At 51.2% G+C, this 20673-nt stretch overlaps 1 protein-coding gene across 2 annotated transcripts in view; it reads left to right on the top strand.

Annotated features, from left to right (window-relative positions):
* Positions 1-20673, top strand: part of FRMD4A (FERM domain containing 4A) — a 311284-nt gene that overhangs the window by 211303 nt on the left and 79308 nt on the right. For both annotated transcript variants that reach the window (XM_039239976.1, XM_039239977.1), the window contains exons 8-11: positions 2866-2949; positions 8419-8484; positions 8736-8793; positions 12689-12775. In XM_039239976.1, coding sequence (XP_039095907.1) covers positions 2866-2949; positions 8419-8484; positions 8736-8793; positions 12689-12775 — 295 coding nt within the window. The remainder of the gene's footprint in view (positions 1-2865; positions 2950-8418; positions 8485-8735; positions 8794-12688; positions 12776-20673) is intronic.

Below are 20673 nucleotides of genomic sequence, written 5' to 3'. Positions count from 1 at the left end.
TTTTTCTTTTTGTAAAAATGGAACATGAACCGCTTTAGGGTGTCTTTTACGTTGGCATTTATCAAGTGCACTGAACTCTGGGGGGAAATGTCTGAGTCGACGACCCTGAAAGAGGAAGCTGGGAACTTCTAGGATGTCCGTTAGGTTTTAGCTTCCCACGCCTCCGGAGATGGAACGACCAGGTTCGCCATTTGGGCAGCTGGCTGATACGCAGCCACAGAGTAGGGCCGGATCGCTTCTCTGGGCTGACCACCTCTAAGTTCGTGCAGATGTTTACAGACAGCAGAAAGGCAAATAGAACATTTCTATGGAGTTGTCCTTTGGGAAGGACTAAGAGCCCTGGATCCCTTCCAGAATGTAACGGATTTGGATGGGCTTCACGCCTTCGTGATTTCTTGTATTGGTCTGTGTGACCTTGCCCTGGGGGAGAGCTAGAGAGGCCACGCCTGGCTCCAGCCAGAAAATCAAGCCCGCGATTGTCATCGGGGAAACTTGTTTGCCAACAAACGAGTGTTTGGTGGGTAAGACAATCCCTTCCTCCGCTAGCTTCCTCCTTCCCCAAATATACTTTAAATGTGATGAGTGTGAGGAAACCCAAACTCCAGCTTCAGCTTAATTTGCTTCCCCCACAGCTTCAGCCAGTAGAAGTTCATCCCACAAGAGTAAGTAGCTTTCCATAGGTAAGGTGCCACTGATGAGTCAGTGAACCAAATCCCTGTTCTCAGGGTGCCTGTGGTTAAACAGGGAAGGTGAGATCCAGAAACCCATCACCAGGGACTCTCAGGTGGTTGGTGAACTGAATAGTTGCTTGAACTATGCCTTAATAGGATGCGAGTAAAAATTGCAAACCCTACTTGGGAACTGAGTTTTCCCAAACACAAGGAGCTTACCCATTTGAAAACGTCCAGTGGCTCGCCATTGCCTACTGGAGAAGTTTGAATTGCATGAAAGATATTCCCTTTTTTTTTTTTTTTTTCTCCACCCAGGCCCTGACCCAAAGCTTGCTCTTCCAGCAGAGTACATAGGGGCTCTCTTTCCTCTGAGCTATTGAATGCATTGTTTGAATCAACATGATTAAATACTGTCCTTAATCAAGTTATCTTTCTGTTTGAACTGCATGTCGCCCCACTAACTCGCGAGGGCCTCTTGGATGATGACTGTGCCTTACCTTCTTTTGGCCCCAACACTGTTTCCCCTGTCTAACAGAGGCTCCCAAATACCTTCAGCTCTTTCATGATTAATTGATAAACCCTTGCCGTACTACTTAGGTGATAACAGTGGCGGTACTTGGATTTATTGATTCAAATAGTAACGCGTTGAGCTGTGCTTCTAGTTGGCTGTTTGAAACCACCGCTGATGCCATTTCTCAGTCCACTTGGAAAGCACCCTGAGAGCAGCTGTGTCCCCACCCAGCCCCGCCCCGCCCCCCCCACCCCCCCGGGTGTTTCTCTGTCATCACGCACATGAACTGAAAGTACTGGCAAGGTTTGCCCACTGGCACTTGGTGTGCAAAGGGTTGTTACTACCCGAGGCCACATTTCCGACAGGGTGGGTTCTCGCCAAGGGCACGTCCTCCAGTTAGTAGCATGGGTGTCGGGGGTCTGCTGTCCAGATGCCTCCGGAGCTCCCCATCTGTGACTGGGCTGCTCTTCCGTCCTCCCTTCACATTTACTTGCTGAGCTCCTAGCTCCGTGCTCTTTGGATGTTACTGCCCAGCCTCCCAGTGGCCAATATCTGCCTCGTTCTGTGCGAGGAGCAGAGGCTGCTCCCGTAGCCTCGGTCAGAACTGTGGGCCAGGGTGGGCTCCAGGAGGTGAGCCCTGCTAGCCTCGCAGGGGCCCCGAGCCGCTCTGAACGCCAAGGCCATCCCAAGGAGGCCAGTAATGGGTGCGTTGATGCAGGTGTGTTGAGTGTGTGCAGCAAGGAGTCAGGCCTCTGAAGAACCCTGGTTACAAGCAGGGGAGTTTTAAGTAACCTTCACACCTGACAACATGGGAGTCTGTGGGGAAACACTTTGTGGTGCCGGGACCTGCTTGTAGGACCAGATCGTCCACTTCCCTCTCTCTGAGTCATTTCCAGGTCTTGTCAAAAGCAAAAGTCATTTCTTTGTTGTTGTTGTTAATCTCTATTTATTTTGGAGAGAGAGAGAGGGAGGGAGAGAGGAACGAGCAGGGGAGGGGCAGAGAGAGAGGGAGACAGAGGATCTGAAGCAGGCTCTGCGCAGACAGCATCGAGCTGATGCGGGGCTCGAACTCAAAGAACTGTGAGATCATGACCTGAGCTGAAGGCCGATGCTTAACCAACTGAGCCACCCAGGTGCCCCAAAAGCAAAAGGGTCTTTTTCCCTCATATTTTGGACAGCAGTTTCCGGTGTGCAGTCCATCCAAGCATTGTGTGTCCATGAGGGAAAACCAGTGTTGTGTGTCTGTGAGGGAAACTGCTCTCAAGGAGAAGCAGTCAGGTGGCCCATTCCTGGCACCCCGGGACCCCATGCCGGGACCCCGGGAGCTTCTCCCACGGACACTGGCGGCCCTTCTCCTCCCAGATCCGTGCCACCCTGGGTGTGTGTCCCCGGCTCCGTGTGCGGCCCCCCCGTGGGCACAGTGCTCTGTCCTGTTCTGTGCCCCCAAGGAGAAGGCTGCTGGGCTCTGCACCTTGTGTGTTCTCTTTCCTCTATATTAAATCAATCAATTAAAAGGGAGCACCCCTTCCTCCCTGCCCCCATCCAGTTTTCATTAAAACAGAACAGATGTGAGGTCTCGCGGCTGAGGCCGCCGGGTCGGGTCGGATTGGATCACACAGTGTGGCATTTTCTCCAAGCTGAACCATTCCTTAGCACTGACTCTGTCCCCTCCCTGTCTTCCAGCAATGAGGTGGTGAGGAGTGACTTAAAGAAGCTTCCAGCTCTCCCCACTCAAGCCCTGAAGGAGCACCCCTCCCTGGCCTACTGGTAAGCTGCACCCCCTCGGCGCACCCCTTGGGAGCAAGCCCTCCCTGGGCACTAGGGGCTCGGGGCTGCCGCGGGACCCCAGCCGGACCGACCCCCAACCCGTATAAGCCACTTATGTCTTCGCCAAACCATTTTCAGCATGTGTTTGAAAGGCATGGTTTGCCATTTTCTCTTTTCGTTCCCTTAAGAAAAAAAAACCTTCTAAAATTTCACTTTGGATGCTTTGCCTCCTTGGAGACCCTTTCATGTGCTGCTTGAGTTTCATTCTGGAATCCTTGTCATTTGATGACAGGATGTGTGAGGTTTTGAGATGTGGGAGAACTATGGGGTTTTTTTTTTTTCTTTGCAGAAGAGAAAGATGGATTCTTTGATTTTTCCCACAATGTTTCATATCTCCTGATTCGGCTGCCGAGCAACATTACACCCTAGTTTATCTGTCAGGCCCCAGATTACTGATTCAGAACAAAACAGGCGTGTGAAAGGGTCCTGGGTTGTGGTTCTGGTCACCATCGAGCGGGGCCTGAATCCATGGTGGCCCCAACCACCATCCCCGGAGGAATGCAGCATGTGGCCCTCGTGTTCCTTCTGAGTCCTTTGCAATAAGCACTGAGTGCTTTTATTAAAAAAAAAAAAAAGTAAAATAATAAAACAAAAATCATAGGTCAATCCTGATATACTGTAACATGCAACTCTTTTAAACACCTCTCTTTTTTTATTTTTAAAAAAATTGTTAAAATTTATTTCTGAGAGAGAGAGAGAGAGAGCATGAGCAGGAGAGGGTAAGAGAGAGAGGGAGACACAGAATCGGAAGACAGGCTCCAGACTCTGAGCTCGCTGTCAGCACAGAGCCCAGTGGAGGGCTCAAACCCACAAACTGTGAGATCATGACCTGAGCCAAAGTCGGACACTCTACCGACTGAGCCACCCAGGCGCCCCTTAAACACCTCTTTAATCTGCTTTACGAAATGCCTGGATTGCTAACACTTCCTCTCGTCTGGACACTTTCACAGGCAGCACACTAGTGGCTCAGTCATTCAGACTCTGAGAGATGCCGATGGCTGGGTTAGGGCGTGTCGTGATGCAGAGGGCGCTAGCCCGGCTCCACTCCAGGCCACAGGTCGTTTCTCCTCAGGAGACCAAGTGGTGGGGCAGCAGGAGCAGAAATGAGAAGCTGAGTCTGGGGTCAGAGAGCCCCCCAGCCTCAGAGTACTGGCCACTCCCCCTCCCGCATCTCATCTCTCCGGGCTGGTTCTTTGCCATGTGTCCTGCATGAACATAGATGTCGATACATAGTGCCTTTATAGCATCATAACCTGCCCCCCAGGGACAGAATCTGTCTCACCTGCGGACTCACCTGGGCGTGTGTCCACTCCCACGCTTCCGGCTTGGCCGTCTGCACCTGTGAACACCAACAGATGACACTCCTGTCCCCTCATTCATGGAGCCCTGCCGCCCACTCCCCAGTCCCTTGTGCCCCCTGGGCCTCCTCTTCCTCTCCCCCTCCCCCACCAGCTACTCATTTTGAGGAAACCGATGGTCAAAGATCTAAAGACACGAGAATATAATTCTGGAGACCAGTAGTTCCTACTCTAAGGGGACGTATTCGCCAGGTGGGGGCTCGGTTGTCTGGGGCCAGGGTTGCTTTTTAGTCTAAACCGTCCCTCAATGACCTCCTGGTTCATTTCCAGAATTATTTACACCCCATGTTTACCAGCTCCTTCTCAATCTCTCTCTCTCTCTGTCTCTCCTCTCTCTCTCTCTGGATTTCTCTTTCTTGAGCTCCACAGTCTGCTCCGTGCTCACGTTATTACTAATACAGAAATGTCTCTCTTCATGTTGCTATTGTCTTTTGTACCCGTATGAACATCTTCGTCTTTATCAACATCCCTCCATCTCTGGGACCTGGCCAGCGCTGTGTGTGGGCCTCACTTAGGCCTGTGGCATCCATGCCCCTGAGTGTGCCCACGGAGAAGATGCAGAGCTGAGGAAGTGTGATTTTTGAAGCAGGTGCCCTTGGGGAGCACAGCCCAGCTTATGCACAGACTCGCCAGCCGCGTAGCCCATCTTTTTGATGCATTGCCAAAAAAATACCTTATTCACTGCAGCTGGCTGGTTGGAGTTGGCCTTTATATTCCAACCTACTTATTTGGATTTTTAAAAAGCTGAGACTTCAGGAAGGGATAAATGCTGTTCATGCTTCATAGACCGGAGACAGAGCTGCAGACCAAGCATGTCCACAGACTTCCCGCGGCCTCAGCATCATTTCGCGTCTCTGCCATTAACCGTGACCCCTTGTTGATGGAAGCGACTTTCACTCGCTCTGACCCCGCAGTCTCTATCAGGTTGTCCACATTGCCCTGATCGTCCCTGAAGGGAGGACATATACTTGCCATTCTTCCAGTCTCTCCTCTCACTAGACTGCACAGATGTGGCAGACAACCTTTAGGCCAGAATAAGCCATAGGGAGCCCATCCACCCTAGTCGGGAAAGGCATTGCAGCTTAGAGAGCAAAGCTATGGGGTTTAGAATCCCAGCCACATGTCTGAAAAGTGGGGTAATGACAGCCCTGGAAGCTTTGGTTACTTCTCTACTGCCTCAGTTTCCCATCTATAAAGTGGAATTAACCATACCAACCGGATCCAGACTGTAATTAAGAGCAGAAGTGAGAAGTCGTATAACGTAATTAGCACATAGTGAAAGGTACATGAGAATGCTGAGTAATTGTGCCGTAATCCTTTCTGCTGTTTTTCCCCAAGCGTATAACAAGCTTGGACTTCTATTCTGTAGGATTTCCCCTATCGGGAGGCAGGTGAGGCAGAAGGTTAGAATTACATGTCATAGATCAGAGCAGTAGCGGGGCCCCAACCTGGATTCTCTCAAGAGCCTAGCTTGCAAATGCTGGACCCCTCCCCCACACCACCCCTACGGGACATGCAGGGCTGTCTACCTTTACTCCCAAACCGCTGACCAGTGCAGGCGATGGCTCCTGCAAGACAGGGACCTAGATCACCATCCCCCTGTGTTTCCCGGGCCCCTTGCCTGTGGAGAGATGATCTCACAGAATGATGTGGCTAGACACAGTCAGCCTTAATCCTCTGTCTTTTTCCTTCAAGTAACGCAGTGTCCTCCAAATAGGGCTTTGGGATTCTATGGCTGGTGCATTTTTAATAGTCACCCCATTGATAACTCCCCACCAGAGACCTGAGTTAGCTGGGAAACTGTCTACAAAGTTCAGTGCCCTTGGGCCATCTGTAAATTCCAGAGGAAGTAGGAGCAGGGACAAGGGGCAGAATGGGTTCTCAGCATGGCGTGTGCTCGCACACCATGGGTCTGTGGCGCTTCAGTTGGGGCCAGATGAGTGGGAAAGCTGGGGCAGGAGAAGCTAGACACTGTGGTCTCACAGATGGCCCGGGACAGCGGGAGGTACGGGGAGAGGGGGGGTGGCAGATTCCTGCAGCTGTCAAGTGCTGAGAAGCCGTTTAGTTGGCAAACAGTTGAACAGCTGCCTGACGGCGTTCCTGACTTTAACTGCTATTTGTCTGAGCCTTGATTGTGTTCCTGGCTACAGCCCTGCATTGATTTTTATCTCCCCTTCACAGCCCAGGGACCCTCTGTCCCTCAGCTGGGAAGGAAATAGACTCCAGTCTACACTGAGTTGCTTGCCCCTGGATCCAAGAGTTGAGCTCATAGAATTGTAGATCGTGTGGGGCGCCTGGGTGGCTTAGTCGGTTAAGCGTCCGACTTTCGCTTGGGTCATGATCTCGCGGTTCGTGGGTTCGAGCCCCGCTTCGGGCTCTGTGCTGACTGCCAGCTCAGAGCCTGGAGTCCTGTTTCAGTCTGTGATTCCCCCTCTCTCTGACCCTCCCCTGCTCATGCTGTGTCTCTCTCTCCTAGAAATAAATAAAAAAATAAAAAAAATTTAAAAAAAAAAAAAGAATTGTAGATTGTGTGGTAGGAAACATGCTCAACACAGCCAGTTATCAGTGGGTGGGAGGGGGGAAAGAGGAGCAGGCCCTGAATGTCTCACTTAACTCTGAAGGTCTGGTGAGCAAAGGTGGCGAGTGTGGGGGTCGGGGGGTCCACCCCAAACAGGACAGTGCTGGAGAATTTGCTCGGGAGAAGGACTCTGTCACACCCAAAGTACTGCATCTAGGGTTGTCTGGGAGCCAAGGAGAAAGGGACATGTGCCCCTTTCCCAACAGAAGTGTCCAGAAACCACCAAACCGACTCTCCAGCCAGAGAAACGCTCCTTGAAGCTAGTCAGTTCCTGTTCGGGGTGTTCAGAAAGGTGCTGTCTTGTGACGAGTCAGATGACCTTACATACACTAGATTTCAGAACACTAAAATGAAGAGACACCCGTTGAAGATTAAGACAGTAATTGGAAAATCAGTAAATTACCCCCAAGTGGTAGTTATTAAACATATAGGACATGTTACCCTCAGAAATGGCCTTTCTTTTTTTTCTAAAAAAATAAATCGACAAAAAAGGCTTTAGAATCAACTCTGGGATACTAAATTAATAATAAATAATGAAAGCCAACCAAAGAGGTCTTGAGGGTTCATCCCTAGGACCGCCGCTTGTCGTGAAGCCCACCGGCCTGAGGTGAGAAATGAGTGGGGAGAAGAGGGAGAAAGGAGGCTCCTGGCGGTGTGGCCAGGTCACAGAGGCCACATCTTTTGGACTTGACTCCTTCGCAGTTGGGATGTGCTTCCCCTCTGCCTCCCCAGGTTGACTCTGTACTTCCCAAGGCAGCAGCCCTGGCTCTCTGGGCACCAGAATCCCTCCTCAGAGAGTCCCTCCGTGCTCTCCACCCTGTCAGAGAGGAGTTGGGCTGGCCGGTGTCTCCCAAGGCACAGGCCAGTCTCTTGTTTTAGAACTAAGATCTCAGGAGATCATGGAGCCCCCATTTCCCTTCTGTTAGCTGCCTTGTTGTTTCCCAGGACTTCTCTGGGCATTTGATTGCCTCATGATTTGTGTTAGCCAGGCCCAAATTCCAGAACTTTCCCATCCTCCTTGGGAGCCCTCAGCCCTGACCACTAATTCACAATAGGGAAACCATGGGCATTCTTTGGCGGTCAATGCCTGCCCTCCCCTGTGAGGCCCTGTGCAGACAGGATCGAGGAGATGAGGAGGACGAGGAAGATGTGGGCATCCTGCCAGAGCGTCCACCCTGATCCCCTCCATCCCACCTCTTCTTGCCCCCACTCTGTGTCCCTCTCCAGTGAGACACATGCTCACTGCTTCTTCCTCATCTCCCATGGTGGCACATCTTGCAGGGAGCTGACCCCAAGTAAAGCTGTAGCCCAAGGCCACCTCACTTGGGCTGAGTTCAGAACAAATCGATTTTCCCAGAGCCGTTGGCTCCTCGGAACTTCTCAGGACATTGCTCAGGCTCAGAAGAAGGATCTCCATTAGCCACGTGCTGACCGTTGACTACATGTAACGCCATCTTTGTCTTGTAATTCTAGTGAGGACCGAGTCATTGAGCACTACAAGAAACTGAACGGCCAGACCCGAGGTCAAGCAATCGTGAAGTAAGTAGCCTCTCCCAGTGCCCACGAGGCTGTGTTTGTGTGTGTTCATATAGCATGTGGCAGGGTTGTTCAGTTCTGTTCACAAGGACACGTATGTCCAGGGGGTGACGAGGGTTCAGTTTCATTTTCAAGTAGATAATCACTCTGTAAGGTTTGAATGCATGCGTGCACATACACAAATATGTCTATAATTCCAGATCTGCTGAATAACCACCCGTGTGTGTGTGTGTGTGTGTGCCCTCTCTTTCCAGCTACATGAGCATCGTGGAGTCTCTCCCAACCTACGGGGTTCACTATTATGCAGTGAAAGTAAGTACCAAGCCTGGCCACTTCTCAGTTTCATTTTTAATCTCACTGAAGATTTGGGAAGGTGTGGGGGGGATAGGTAGGATGGTAGAGGACTTGGTCGGGGTGATTGTGTGCTGGCGGGACCTGGGGCACTGGAACTTTTCTCCCCACGTAGACTTGATACAGTCACTTTCCACTTTTCTCTTATGTCAGGTGGGTATAATGAATCCCTACTCCTTGTGATTCTCGGAAGAATCCTGGGATGTCAGGATGGCAGAGCCTCTCAGCAGGACAGTTCCCTCTGAATGCAATGAACTGTGGAGAACAAAAACTTTAAGCAGAATCAGCAGTGTTTTTCTTGGTGGTCAAATGCCACATAAGCAATTTTGGAGGAGGAGAACCGGCATTAGAGGCTGACAAATTACGAGGCTGTGTTAGGAAACAAGATGCGTCTTCATTAAGTGTCATGATGGCACGTCCCATAGAACATGGACCCTATTCTCAATTCTTTTTCATTTTTTCCGAATTCTCCAGACTGGGATCCCTTCCTTGAAATAATAATGATGTGCCCGTGTGCCCTAATCTATGATGAGAGAGGATGATTTCCCTTCCTTAATTGACCCTACCATGAAAAGTTTAAATCCTTGCCCAAAGTGTGGCTTAAATGAAAACATTTCTGAATGCAAGACACTCCTACCAGCCAACCTGAGATTCACTTGCCTGTTGACCAGTTTCTCTCCCTGTTTGCATCCAGCTGGATTTTTAATTCCTTTGGACTGGAACATGCTCTCTGTTACGTTTATCTTTGTGTTACTCGTGGCGGCTTGCACAGCACTTTGTGTGTGTTTCACTGCCTGTGTCTTCTGCAAAAGTGCAGCCTTCTGATGGCCAGGACAGTGCATTGAATTCCTTTTATTCCTGGAGCCCAGTGTAGTGCCTGGCATATAGTAGATGTTCGGTAAATGTTTACTAAATAAGTGTTTACTGAGAATTGAATTGGGTAATTGGATGTGCCCTTCCATGATGGGAGTGAATGTCAGAATTGTATTTGTGGAGCTCTGTTATGAGGCACACACAAGGACCCCAGTCCTACCCAGCAGCTCAGTTCAGGATTTATTTTTTAATTTTTTTTTTTATTTTTGAGAGAGAGAGAAAGCATGAGCCAGGAAGGAGCAGACAGAACAGGAGACACAGAATCCAAAGCAGTCTCTGAGCTATCAGCACAGAGCCTGACGCGGGGCTTGAACTCATGAGCCCTGAGATCATGACCTGAGCCAAAGTGGGACGCTTAACCGACTGTCAGCTCAGGATCTGTCAAAGCCTGAAATGGTTAACTTCTTCCTGATGTCCTACCAAAGCTGTCCCCACCAAGGGGGGCCTTAATCTCTCTTCTCCATCATTCATGGGACTCTTAGAACTGTCCCAACCATTGCTGCCTGGATGTTCTCAAGCCTGAGTTGTAAGTCTGTCCTGAGGAGCATCACCTGGCCCCTTGAGCGTCCCCTGTCCCACGCGAGGAAGGTGAAACCACTGCGGAGGCCAGCTGTCTATAAGGTGGCACCTTGAGATGTGCCTGTTGACGTCAGCGGGCTGTCAGCTCCCCACAGGGAAAGTGGTCACATTATTATATAACATGAGGCTCAAAATCGCCTGCGCTGGCTTCCAGGTTTCCACACACAGCCTGTGAGGGTCGTAGAGTCTATATCCCCTTCACCATCTGGTCATCATATAGGAATAGTTGCTACAAGACGCATTTCACAGAAACCAGCCCGTGAGTCTCTCTCTCCATGTTGGGAATATTCTGTGGGGACGTGCGGCAGAGGGGGCCGCGCCCAAGAGTGGGAACAAGAAATCTCCAGCATTAGGCTCTCTCGTCTGCTGCCTGTTCATAATTTGATTTCATATCCATTGCTCACACTGAAAATAAGAGATTCTGAAATTCGTCTCTCCGGTCGCCCCCACGAAGGTCTGCTGGAAGACTGTTGAGGCAGATGTTAGCCTGCTGAGAGAGACTGTCAGAGGTGGAGTGCTCGTCTTTCTGTAGGGACTTCATCCAGTCTTTTCCATGCGTAAACCCATGTCTCATCTCATGGTCAGCCCCAGAGCTTGACAATAAGGCTTGACAATATATGCTTTCTGCCTCACAATAAAACTTGAGGAACGTGCCCTTTTGCGGTTTGCGAGAGACCAGAAGCCAACCTTGCAGTTTCCAGAGTGCCAGAAATGCATGCATGTTTGGCTGTTGGAATCCTCCTTAGGGTGAGGCAGGGCACGTAGCCGGGCAAGCCCAAACAGCTGTATCCAGCCTCGCGCCAGTCGGTGGCCTCCCGATTTCACAACTGCCGTATTCTACGGTGTGGTGACCACCGTTACCTGGTCAACTCGAAGCAGTGGTAGCACTGCGCCCCCTCCTGTGCCACTCTCAGAAACCGTTGCAGGACACACAGGCACTTTCCAGAGAGGTTTTATACCTTTAAAAGACTGTCTTAGGAAATTACATACCTGAAACGTTTCTAAAAATTCACAATGTATTTCTTTGCCCTTTATCTTTGTGCTTACCTTCAAATAACTCTGTTTGAAAACCATGAAGCCGATTTCGAGTTGTCGAGACACCTACAATGGGGTACGCAGTTATTCTCAGGTGTACAGTCAGGACAAATCTAGGGAAAGGCGGCTAGGGATGCCCGCTGTCAGCTCCTAGCTTTCGGGACCTTTAATTAACAGCTCAGAGCCCTCCTCCTGGATGTAGGATCACAGTTTACAATCTGGTGGCAAGAGGTCTCTTTGGAAGGAGTGAGCATAAAGGTTTGGTGTTTTTGATTTAGTTCCCAGAAGGTCTGGGCTTTGATTTTGCTCCTTTGTCTGAGATGGCCAAGTCACACAGTCCAGCTGATCTCTGAAGGGGAGCTGGACCGAGGGGTGGCCCCGCCCACCCTGCACTGCCATTGGCCTGCTGGAGGGCTGAGGGGCGGGCGCTGAGTGGGGCTGGACCAACTGTTTGCTTTGATTTCTTTGTCAGTAAAATTGGAGGAATCTTAACCGCTATTACTGAGTCTAAGAAGCCAAGCTGAAAGGCTACATACTGTCTGATTCCAATTAGGTGACATTCTGGAAGAGGCAAAACTGGCTGCCAGAACCTGGGAGCGGGGAGAAGAAGGGGTGGAGAGTGGTACACAGGATTTTTAGGGCAGTGAGGCTACTCTGTATGATATTATCATGGTAGATACACATCATCATACATTTGTCAAAACTCAGAGTATTCAACACCAAGAATGATCTCTGGACTTGGGGTAACCATGATGTATCCATGTAGGTTCATCAGGGTGTAATGAATGTTCCCCTCTGGTGGGGGAGGTTGATAATGGGAGAGGTTCTGTGGGGAGGGTAGGAGGTACGGGGAATCTCTGTACTTTCTCTCCATTTTGCTGTGAACCTCAAACTTCTCTGAAAAAAGTAAATCTTTAAAAACAAGTTTTTTAGAGGAGTCCCCTTCCATAGTGTCCATGGTCCCTTGTAGCTGTGACCGTGAAGGACCATTTCTCTGCTCAGAAGGTCGTTTTATGAGAATCCTTAGCATCTCTTGGATTCTCTTGTGAGACCTGAACCCTTGCAAGGAGGACAAGGAACAAGCATTCGCTACCTACTCGTAAAAGGGGAAGGACCACGGCGGGCCACTGGCTAGGAGCAGAGCTGGGTCCCCACCCCAGGGCATGCCCCCCGGACACCTGTTCACATAACTGAGCATAATCTAATGACAGGCACATCTGTTAAAGTGAAAAGTAGGAGGTGGGCTCCATCCATCTCAAGGGGTTTGCATTTTCCTTTGTCATCAGACGAGCCAGGAGGCCTTCTCTCGGCCCCTGTGTGTGTGTGCCCTCTGGCCCTGTGTTGACCCATACTCCTTTCCATGTCCTAGGACAAGCAGGGGATACCGTGGTGGCTGGGACTGAGCTACAAAGGAATCTTCCAGTATGACTACCACGATAAAGTGAAGCCAAGGAAGGTAAGCATGGTCTCCTCCGTGGGTGTATGGCTCTCCGAGAGATGTGAGTAAAAATATTACGCCAGGCAGCTTCAGGGCCTCACTCACCAATCCCCTGCTAATTTGAGTGTATACAAATCACTCCACAGTAATCCAGTCTGAGTTCCCGGGTAAATATTTTTTTTCCCCAGTCACTAGGGAAACATGAGCTGTTATAATTATTTAAGGTAAGGAGACTGGTCCAGCTCTCCCAAAGCAGATGGGCCAAAGGGCTTCGAGAGATTGACCTGTTCGTTAATTTCCTAGTTGGGTGAGGGAGGGTGGGTAGGGGCTTTGTGCACTTGGAAAAGGGAGGGAACATCTCTCTTCAATCCTGAGGCCAGTCTGAGCTTTTGCAAACCTGCTTTATGTGTTTCCCTGTGGTTTTTGTTTTGCCTTGCTTGTTTGTTTTAAACATTTTGTTTAATGTTTATTTATTTTTGAGAAAGAGAGAGAGACAGAGCATGAGCAGGGGAGGGAGGGTGGAAGGGGGACATGGAATCTGAAGCAGGCTCCAGGCTCTGAGCTGTCAACACAGAGCCTGACGCGGGGCTCAAACCCACGAACTGTGAGATCATGACCTGAGCCAAAGCCGGACACTTAACCGACTGAGCCACCCAGGCGCCCCTATTTTATTTTGTTTTGGGTGCTGGGAAGCTAAAAGAAGAAATTGTAGGTCAACACAGCGTGAATAATAAAGAAGAGTAAAAGGCATTCCTGCAAATCCGGTAAATATTTTATGGCATATTAGAAGTGATCAGAAATCTGGAAAAAATAAGGTCATTCACCAGAAAACAAGCGAGGCAGGACAGGGTCTGCAGAGTCAACGTAAACACAAAACAGAATGTTTGAAAGGGGGCACCGTGCTTGAATTTTCTCTGTTTTCATTTACACACATTTTTCAGACCAGAACAAATTGAAAAATTATAATGGAAAAATATCTCCCGGCTAGAGCTGTCATTCAGATCCTCTGGCACAGAGTAGCAGACAGACGGTTTGTAGTTTCAACCCTGAAATACATAGTCAAAGTCTATCAAAACCACACTTGCTTTAGGAGAGAGAAAGTAATATTGGTCCATTATGTCATTCCAGATTACTTGCCAAGCTTCCTTATCCACGAACAGGACTGAAATCCATACTACATAGCAGAGCTCATCATAGGGTATCCGCTAAACATCTGCCCATAGCCAACTTCTTTATTAAAATGATAGAGGTGGGGGGAAATGGCCCCGTGCTGGGAAGGATTTTCACTCAATTGATTAGTAAGTCAGTGAAGTTCAAAGAAAAGATCCTGAGCCAGTGAGGGGCAACTTCTCCCCTGGGGACAATTCAGTAGGAACCTGCCTGTCCAGGGGCACACTGTTTGGTGGCTAAATCCAAAACCTCTCCGGTTTCCACTTCAGTGCTGCAAGGCATGAATTAGACCCCGCGGTATTTTTACTCTCTGTTTTTCTCGGTCATGGGGTCCCTGCTTCTTCCACACTGCCTGTTTCTTCTTGTTTTCCCTCTGCCCCTTTCCCACATGGCCTTTGTAAGCTTCTTTTTTTTTTTTTCTTCTTGCATTCACTTTTACCTCCCTCTCTCTTTTGACATCCTCTACCCTCTCCTTTCAACCTGCGTGGCCTTTTTTCCTGCTCACAAGAGCCATGGACCCTCCTAGATCCTTGCACAGAACCCTGGTCACGATCCCTCCAGGCTTTGATCGCCCGTGCTGGTGGAAGACCCAGGCTAGCCTGCACCGCGGAGATTAACCAGGGTTTGTCAAAATGCAGCAGTTGAAGTCTGCTTTCCCTGTGCACGTTGCAAAGACATGCTGACGAGCACTCATCGGCATTCAGTTTTTAATTTATTAATATGCTTGAGCCTGATTTATTTCTCTAATTGAGATACTCATGAACATTGCAGAACTAATAAGATAGCACTTGACAGATTGGGAAACGCGACACATCCCGGAGGCTCTGCGGATTGTAACTATCGCTGTAGGACTCGCGGCGGGCTTCAGGATCAGGAAAAGCACCACGTAAGGTGTGGGTGATGAGCCATTGAGTGACAGAATATACTCTCCTGTGTTGTGCTTCTACAGGTCTGCCCAAAAAAAATGTTAAAAGGTCAGCGTATTCATTCAGGGTATTGGCTGCACTTGGACTGAGTTGTTATTGGAAATGACTGGCGCTTCTGTGGCCTCTGAGGACGTAGTTGGGATTCTTGAGTCTGGTACTGATTAAGGGGCAAACCAAGCCACCAGAGTCACTGCGCACTACTCACGCACTCCGAAAAACGTTTGTTGCCTGCTTGCTTTGTGCCCAGCAGAGTGGATGGTGCCGAGGTGGGTGACAGTTGCGCCATTGGAGTTCCCAAGCTCTGGAAGAGAGGGTTGGTGAGGGCATTAAAGGAGTCACTGACTGGGCTTCAGGAGGGAAGAGAAGTCCTCACGGACGGGACAGCGGGAGCCAGACGAACAGGGCGGGCAGGCGTGGTGGCGTGTGTGAGAGCCCCGTGAAGGAGAGCCACGTGCCAGGGAGGACCACTGGCGGGCACCAAGGGGCAGAGAGGAGGCCGACGGACGAGGCCCCAGCAGGCAGCTCAGGGTGAAGAGGGTCGCATCTTCGAGGCCACGAGAGCCACCAAATGTTTGAAGCAGAGGAGATGCCGGATCAGAGCCTCGCTGGCATAGAAGCATCGCTCTGGTCATGTGTGCAGGGTGGGCTGGAGAAATACAGGACAGAAGTCGCAAACCGGGGAAGGGTTGCTTCAGTAATAGGGGTGGGGAGGGGGACACAGAAGAGATGGTCAGAAGGCAGGCGAGACTGAGCGGTTGTAGGAGGCGAGAGGGTGGCGGTCTGAGCAGGAGGGAATCTGAATGCCTCCCAGCCAGAGCATGGCATGTGAGAGACGTAAGGAAGGGCCACACAGGACATGCAGAGTTTGAGGCCTGATGGGGCGTCTGGGTGCTGTAACGGTTGGGTATTCCGTTGGACCCCCGGAGCATCAAGAATCTCCCACGCATAACTGAGCCAGAGACTGAATGGACAGAGGAAAGGGAGAGACGCTGCACCCTGCGAGCAGACCTCAGTTCCCCAACCACGCATGACCTCCACTGTGAGACAGAGGTGGGACCAGGTGGCGTGGCCCCGAACCCTGTGTGATTTGGGGAGCCCTCTCTAAGGTATTAATGCGCAGTCTGAACATGAAGTAAGAACAGGCTTCTGCGAGGCCGGCGACAGGAGCAGATGCCCACGGTTCGTTAGCCTGAGGAGCGTCCGCATCTGCAAAGATGTGGAGTGGGACCTACAGGAAAACCTGAGCTAAGCCCGAGCCGTGGTTAAGGCCCAGCGGCAGGGGCAGGACGAGGCAGGGAGCCTGTTCCTTCTCACCCCAACACCAGCGCTGTCGGGAGGAGGCCGTCTTTGTCGCACGGAAGGCGCCTTGGGTCTCGTGGCTGCTGAGCTGTGCGCCTGCGGAGATGCGCTCCGCCCTTAGAGATGCAGATGCACCCAGGAAGATGCCGATGCGCCCGGGAAGACACCGATGCACCTGCGGAGATGCGGTTGCGCTCGCGGGCTCACAGAGATGCACTCCCACCTGCCTATGCAGCTTGACACATCGAGCCCCCAGTGTCCATCTCCAGGGCTCCAGGCCCGTGATTCTTGGTCTCGGTCGAATCCCAGAAATTCATGTGAAACTGTCTGAATATATACAGGCCACAGTCGCCCTGTTCCACTGACCCTGTGCCTCCGACCCGCCTGTTGCCCCTCCAGAAGGCCTCGCGGACACTTCCGACGTGGAGCTGGAGTTGAGGACCAGCAAGGCCACCTGGGCTTCCTTTCCCAACTTGGGGAAGGTGAGTCAGGCCCCGCAGGAGTGTGTGGCCCTGACTCTGCACCGCGGTGCTCCGGTGCACCAGGCTAGGCCAGCTCCCCACGAGTGTGGCCCTCTAGCAGCACCACCCGTCTTGCCCCGGGGCATAGCTCCTCCACCGTGCGCCCCCAGCGCCACTCGGGAGACCGGGAATGGCATTCGGTTCTGCGTGCCTGGAGTGGCCGTGTCACCTGGCACCACCATTCCGGAAGCCAGCATTCAAGTAGAGGCAGTGCCGGGTGAGTCAGCTGCCTTTCCTTTGGAGGCCTGGAGGCATCTCTGGTGGGCATCAGCAAAGCATCAGCACAGCCGTGACCTTCGAGAATCCACTCAAGCATTTCCATATGATCCACCAAAAAAATAAAGTGGTGGGGAGTGGGGGTGGCCTTAGCCGATGGCTGTCCAGAAATGGCCAGGACCCCCAGCTGGTTCCAGGGTCCCTGGTTGGGTGCACTTTGCCATTCTGGTTGGCTCTCTGAAGCCCCGAGGCTTTGGGGGATGCAAAGTGAAGACAGGGGACCTCACAAGTGGAGTAGAGAGAGCACTGCAGCCATTTCCTGACCACATGCTCCTACCTGCCTCCTGCACCTCCTAAACAGATGGGCTCCAGCTCGCAGAAGCACCGCCCCTACTGCGCGCTGCTGCCGTCTGTCAGAAGAAAGTCAGCTTCTTTGTCCTCCAGGCACATCTGTCAGGAATAGCTAGACACCTGGGGACACCTGAAAACGGTGGTTTGGCTTTTGTCTATGTTCAGAAGCTCAAGGCCAACTTCAGAAGTATTTTAGAGGTATATGTGGTACATGTGCAGTAGAATGGCACCCCCCCAAGAAAAAACTCTAAAAAATCAAAATAGAAATTTATAATACATTTACACACCACAGAACGTGGGCCTTTGCTGGCATATATAAGTTCTTTTTTTTTTTAATGTTTGTTTATTTTTGAAAGAGAGAGAGCATGAGTAGGGAAGGGCAGAGAGAGAGGGAGGCAGAATCCTAAGCAGGGTCCACACTGTCAGCGCAGAGCCCAATACAGGGCTTGAATGTTCACCATGAACTGTGAGATCATGATCTGAGGCAAAATCAGGAGTCGGACGTGTGAGAGACTGAGCCCTGTTATAAGCATTTAAATATCCTGCTGTCATCAGATCCTTCTGTTTCTCCCGTTCACCCAGTGATGAGTCCCCTCTCTGTGCCTACCTGCGACGCCTGATCTCCAAGACGTTCACACTAAAATACCGTGTCACACCTCGGAACCTCCCCCTTGGCTACCTCAACTCACCTTTCTTCCTTCCCACGCTGTGGTTGGACAGCCTGTGTGCATAGCGGAGAACGTAGTCCGCGAGTGCAGGGACAGTAACGTCCCCACGTCTGACTTTGTGGGTTTGGCTCTGGTGAGCAGAGGGGAAGGAGGGTCACGGCCGTCAGACAATGAAGTCTTGCAGCCACAGAGATGATTCTATCCCATTTCTCCTAGCCGGCAAGTCCCATGTGAGCGTGCATGTGCTTGTTTGCTGAGGGAGCCCTGCCTTGCCTAAGTAAGAGGCTCTTGATTTCCAAAAGTGGTCCCACCTGCCTCAGGGAGTAATGAAACCTTGCCAGGTTGGTATGGGGGCACCTGAACTAAATCTCGAACTTCATTTAGTTTGCATTTACAGCCAAAGAGACATGAGCTGCGTTCTGGCTGTGCAAAGGGACTGTGAGTGGTGACGGGCCGTGGATCAGCTGCCCTGCGGCTTTCAGATACTTGTGCCCACACAAGCAAAGGTTTTTCCTCTCTCCTTCTTGGGAACATTGAATGAAAACTAAACGATGGATCTTGAACAGGCATTGGTTATTAACGCTTGCAGAAGCAGCGTCACTCAGAGCAGACATGTCCGGGCTGGATGAAACCCGTCACGTAGGGCTCTCTCTTTGAGAGGAAGACCTTGCGCTCCTTAGAGCAAAGCTGAGAAAGTCCGGAAGCTGGAGCTCTGGGACACCCTGTCCCTTCTGTGAAGTGCAAGGACCGGAGGTGTGGGGACATGATCCCACGCTCAGGGCTCTGCTCCCGCCAGCACCATGCCAAGTCGCTTCTCTGCCACATGGCTGCAGTTGGCACTCTTCAGACCCATGGACACTCCAGCCATGGAATCATCAAGAGCCATCGTAAATTACAGGAGAAAAGGCTTTCCGAATGGGGCGCCAAGAAGGTGCGAGTGAATTCCCCCTGCGGGCTGTGGCTGAGGCTGCAAGCATTAGGGGACCAAGAGTATGAAACACGTGACTCCACAAACCTCCCTAGGAAGAGTCTTCAATATCTGTTAATCATCCTGTATGGCTGCAACCCACTCAGCAGCCCCCATCTACCGATCTCTGCCCACTGGGGAGGAATAGCAGTGGGCTCCTTGTTACATATTCAGCAGATGGCATTTACTTATTTATTTGATATGCAATTAGGGGCGCCTTTATGTACACTTAGATGCCCAATTAGGAGCACTGTGGGGTCCCCCTGAGACATTAGGAGAAGGAACCAGAGTAAATGGTCTGCCCCCCGTCCCTCTGAGCAGCCAGTGTAGATTCCGACGGTTCCCCAGAGCATCTTGGAAGCAGGGGCTTTAGTTCAGGGAATTGATGCATTACTGTCACCTCCCTAGATTAGTAAAGATTTTTGATGATGAGACAGGAAGAGAAAATAATATTTACAGGAAATATTCCATTAACTGTGAACTGCCTCCCAGCGGAGTTAGCCAGCTTCAATTATTCAGTCATAAGCACTCCGTTAAGTGCCCTGCTGACTTACTCTGTTCAGCTTCTGTTTGGACGCGCTTGACTCATCGTGGGGCTGCTGAGCCCTCCGTCTTGGCAGGCCCTGGGTGGGTGCCTCCCTCATTCCACCTTCGGGATCCCTTTTGGAAACCACACCCTGTGCACCGCATTGGGAAAGAGCCTCGCTCGATGCATTGAGTGTTCTTAGCTTTTTGCAGCCTTTGCTCTTTCCCATTGTTGGATCAGAGGGCCTCCTCCCCTGGCCCCCACCACTACACAGATCTCCCTCCATGCAGACCCAGAAGGGTGCAGGGGCTTTGGTTGACAGGCCCCAGCCACGGGTCAGCAAGAGGGGCCTATCTCGAAGCTGAGGAGTGGGCCTGCCCGAGGGAAAATGGGTTGGGGGTGAGTTACCAACTTTAATTCCCCAAGAAAAAGGGGGGAAAAAAAGCAATTTCAGTCTCAGAAAGTCAAGCTGCCCTTCCCAGATCATCAGTATGAGACGTCCTATTCCCAGAGCACCACTCCTGGGTGTGGCTGAATTCTCTGGAATGGGAACCTCGGATCTCCTCCTGGACAAAAACTGCAGTCATTGGAAAGCACAGGGCTGGAGCTTTAGGACGTCAGTAGAGGGTGGAGAGTCTGAAATCCCCTCCAGAAACTGGTCCCCATGTGAGAACTGCCTGTGGTGGGCCAGGCGCTGCTCCAGGCCCTATACATGTCACAGCGAACCCCAGAGGCCCCTGCTCTCACAGAGCTTGCAGCACAGCAGGGTCAGAAGGGTCAGAAGATGATGTCAAGTCCCTCTTCCATGCATGATGTCAAAGTATTCAGTTCTAGGAAGCTAAGAAGTCAGAGCAAGGAAGAATGGAGGGACGGCTGGTCAGGAGTGGGCTCTACAAAGAGGTGACGTTTAAGTGACTCTCCCTGTAAGAAGTGACGCAACAAGTTCCCTGAGAAGCAGGAGAGAATCTGCAGGAAGTACTTTGGATTAACGCCGGCGCGGAAGGGGAAGGAAGAGGAGCATGCAGAGAGGGGCGCTGAGCTGGGATGCAGTTGGGACAAATCTCTGTAGCTCCAGAGGAGTCCTCGGATATCATCAGAGCCATTGGAGCCATCACCATGGTACCGGGACCGGAGCCTAACCCCCAGGGTCAACCAATCAGTAGATGCAGGTGACCCACAGGGAAGGGGTCATGACTTGGGCAGGGTGGCTCCCTACAGAAGAGAGAGATTCCGGGAGAGGGTTAAGTTCTACAGTCCCAACGGAGAGACCGG

This window comes from Hyaena hyaena, unplaced genomic scaffold (genome assembly GCF_003009895.1).
Source record: "Hyaena hyaena isolate Hyena2069 unplaced genomic scaffold, ASM300989v1 scaffold_165, whole genome shotgun sequence".
In the NCBI taxonomy this organism is placed as follows: domain Eukaryota; kingdom Metazoa; phylum Chordata; class Mammalia; order Carnivora; family Hyaenidae; genus Hyaena; species Hyaena hyaena.
Note: the sequence above shows the minus strand (reverse complement) of the source record. Positions and strands in the feature narration are given on the sequence as shown.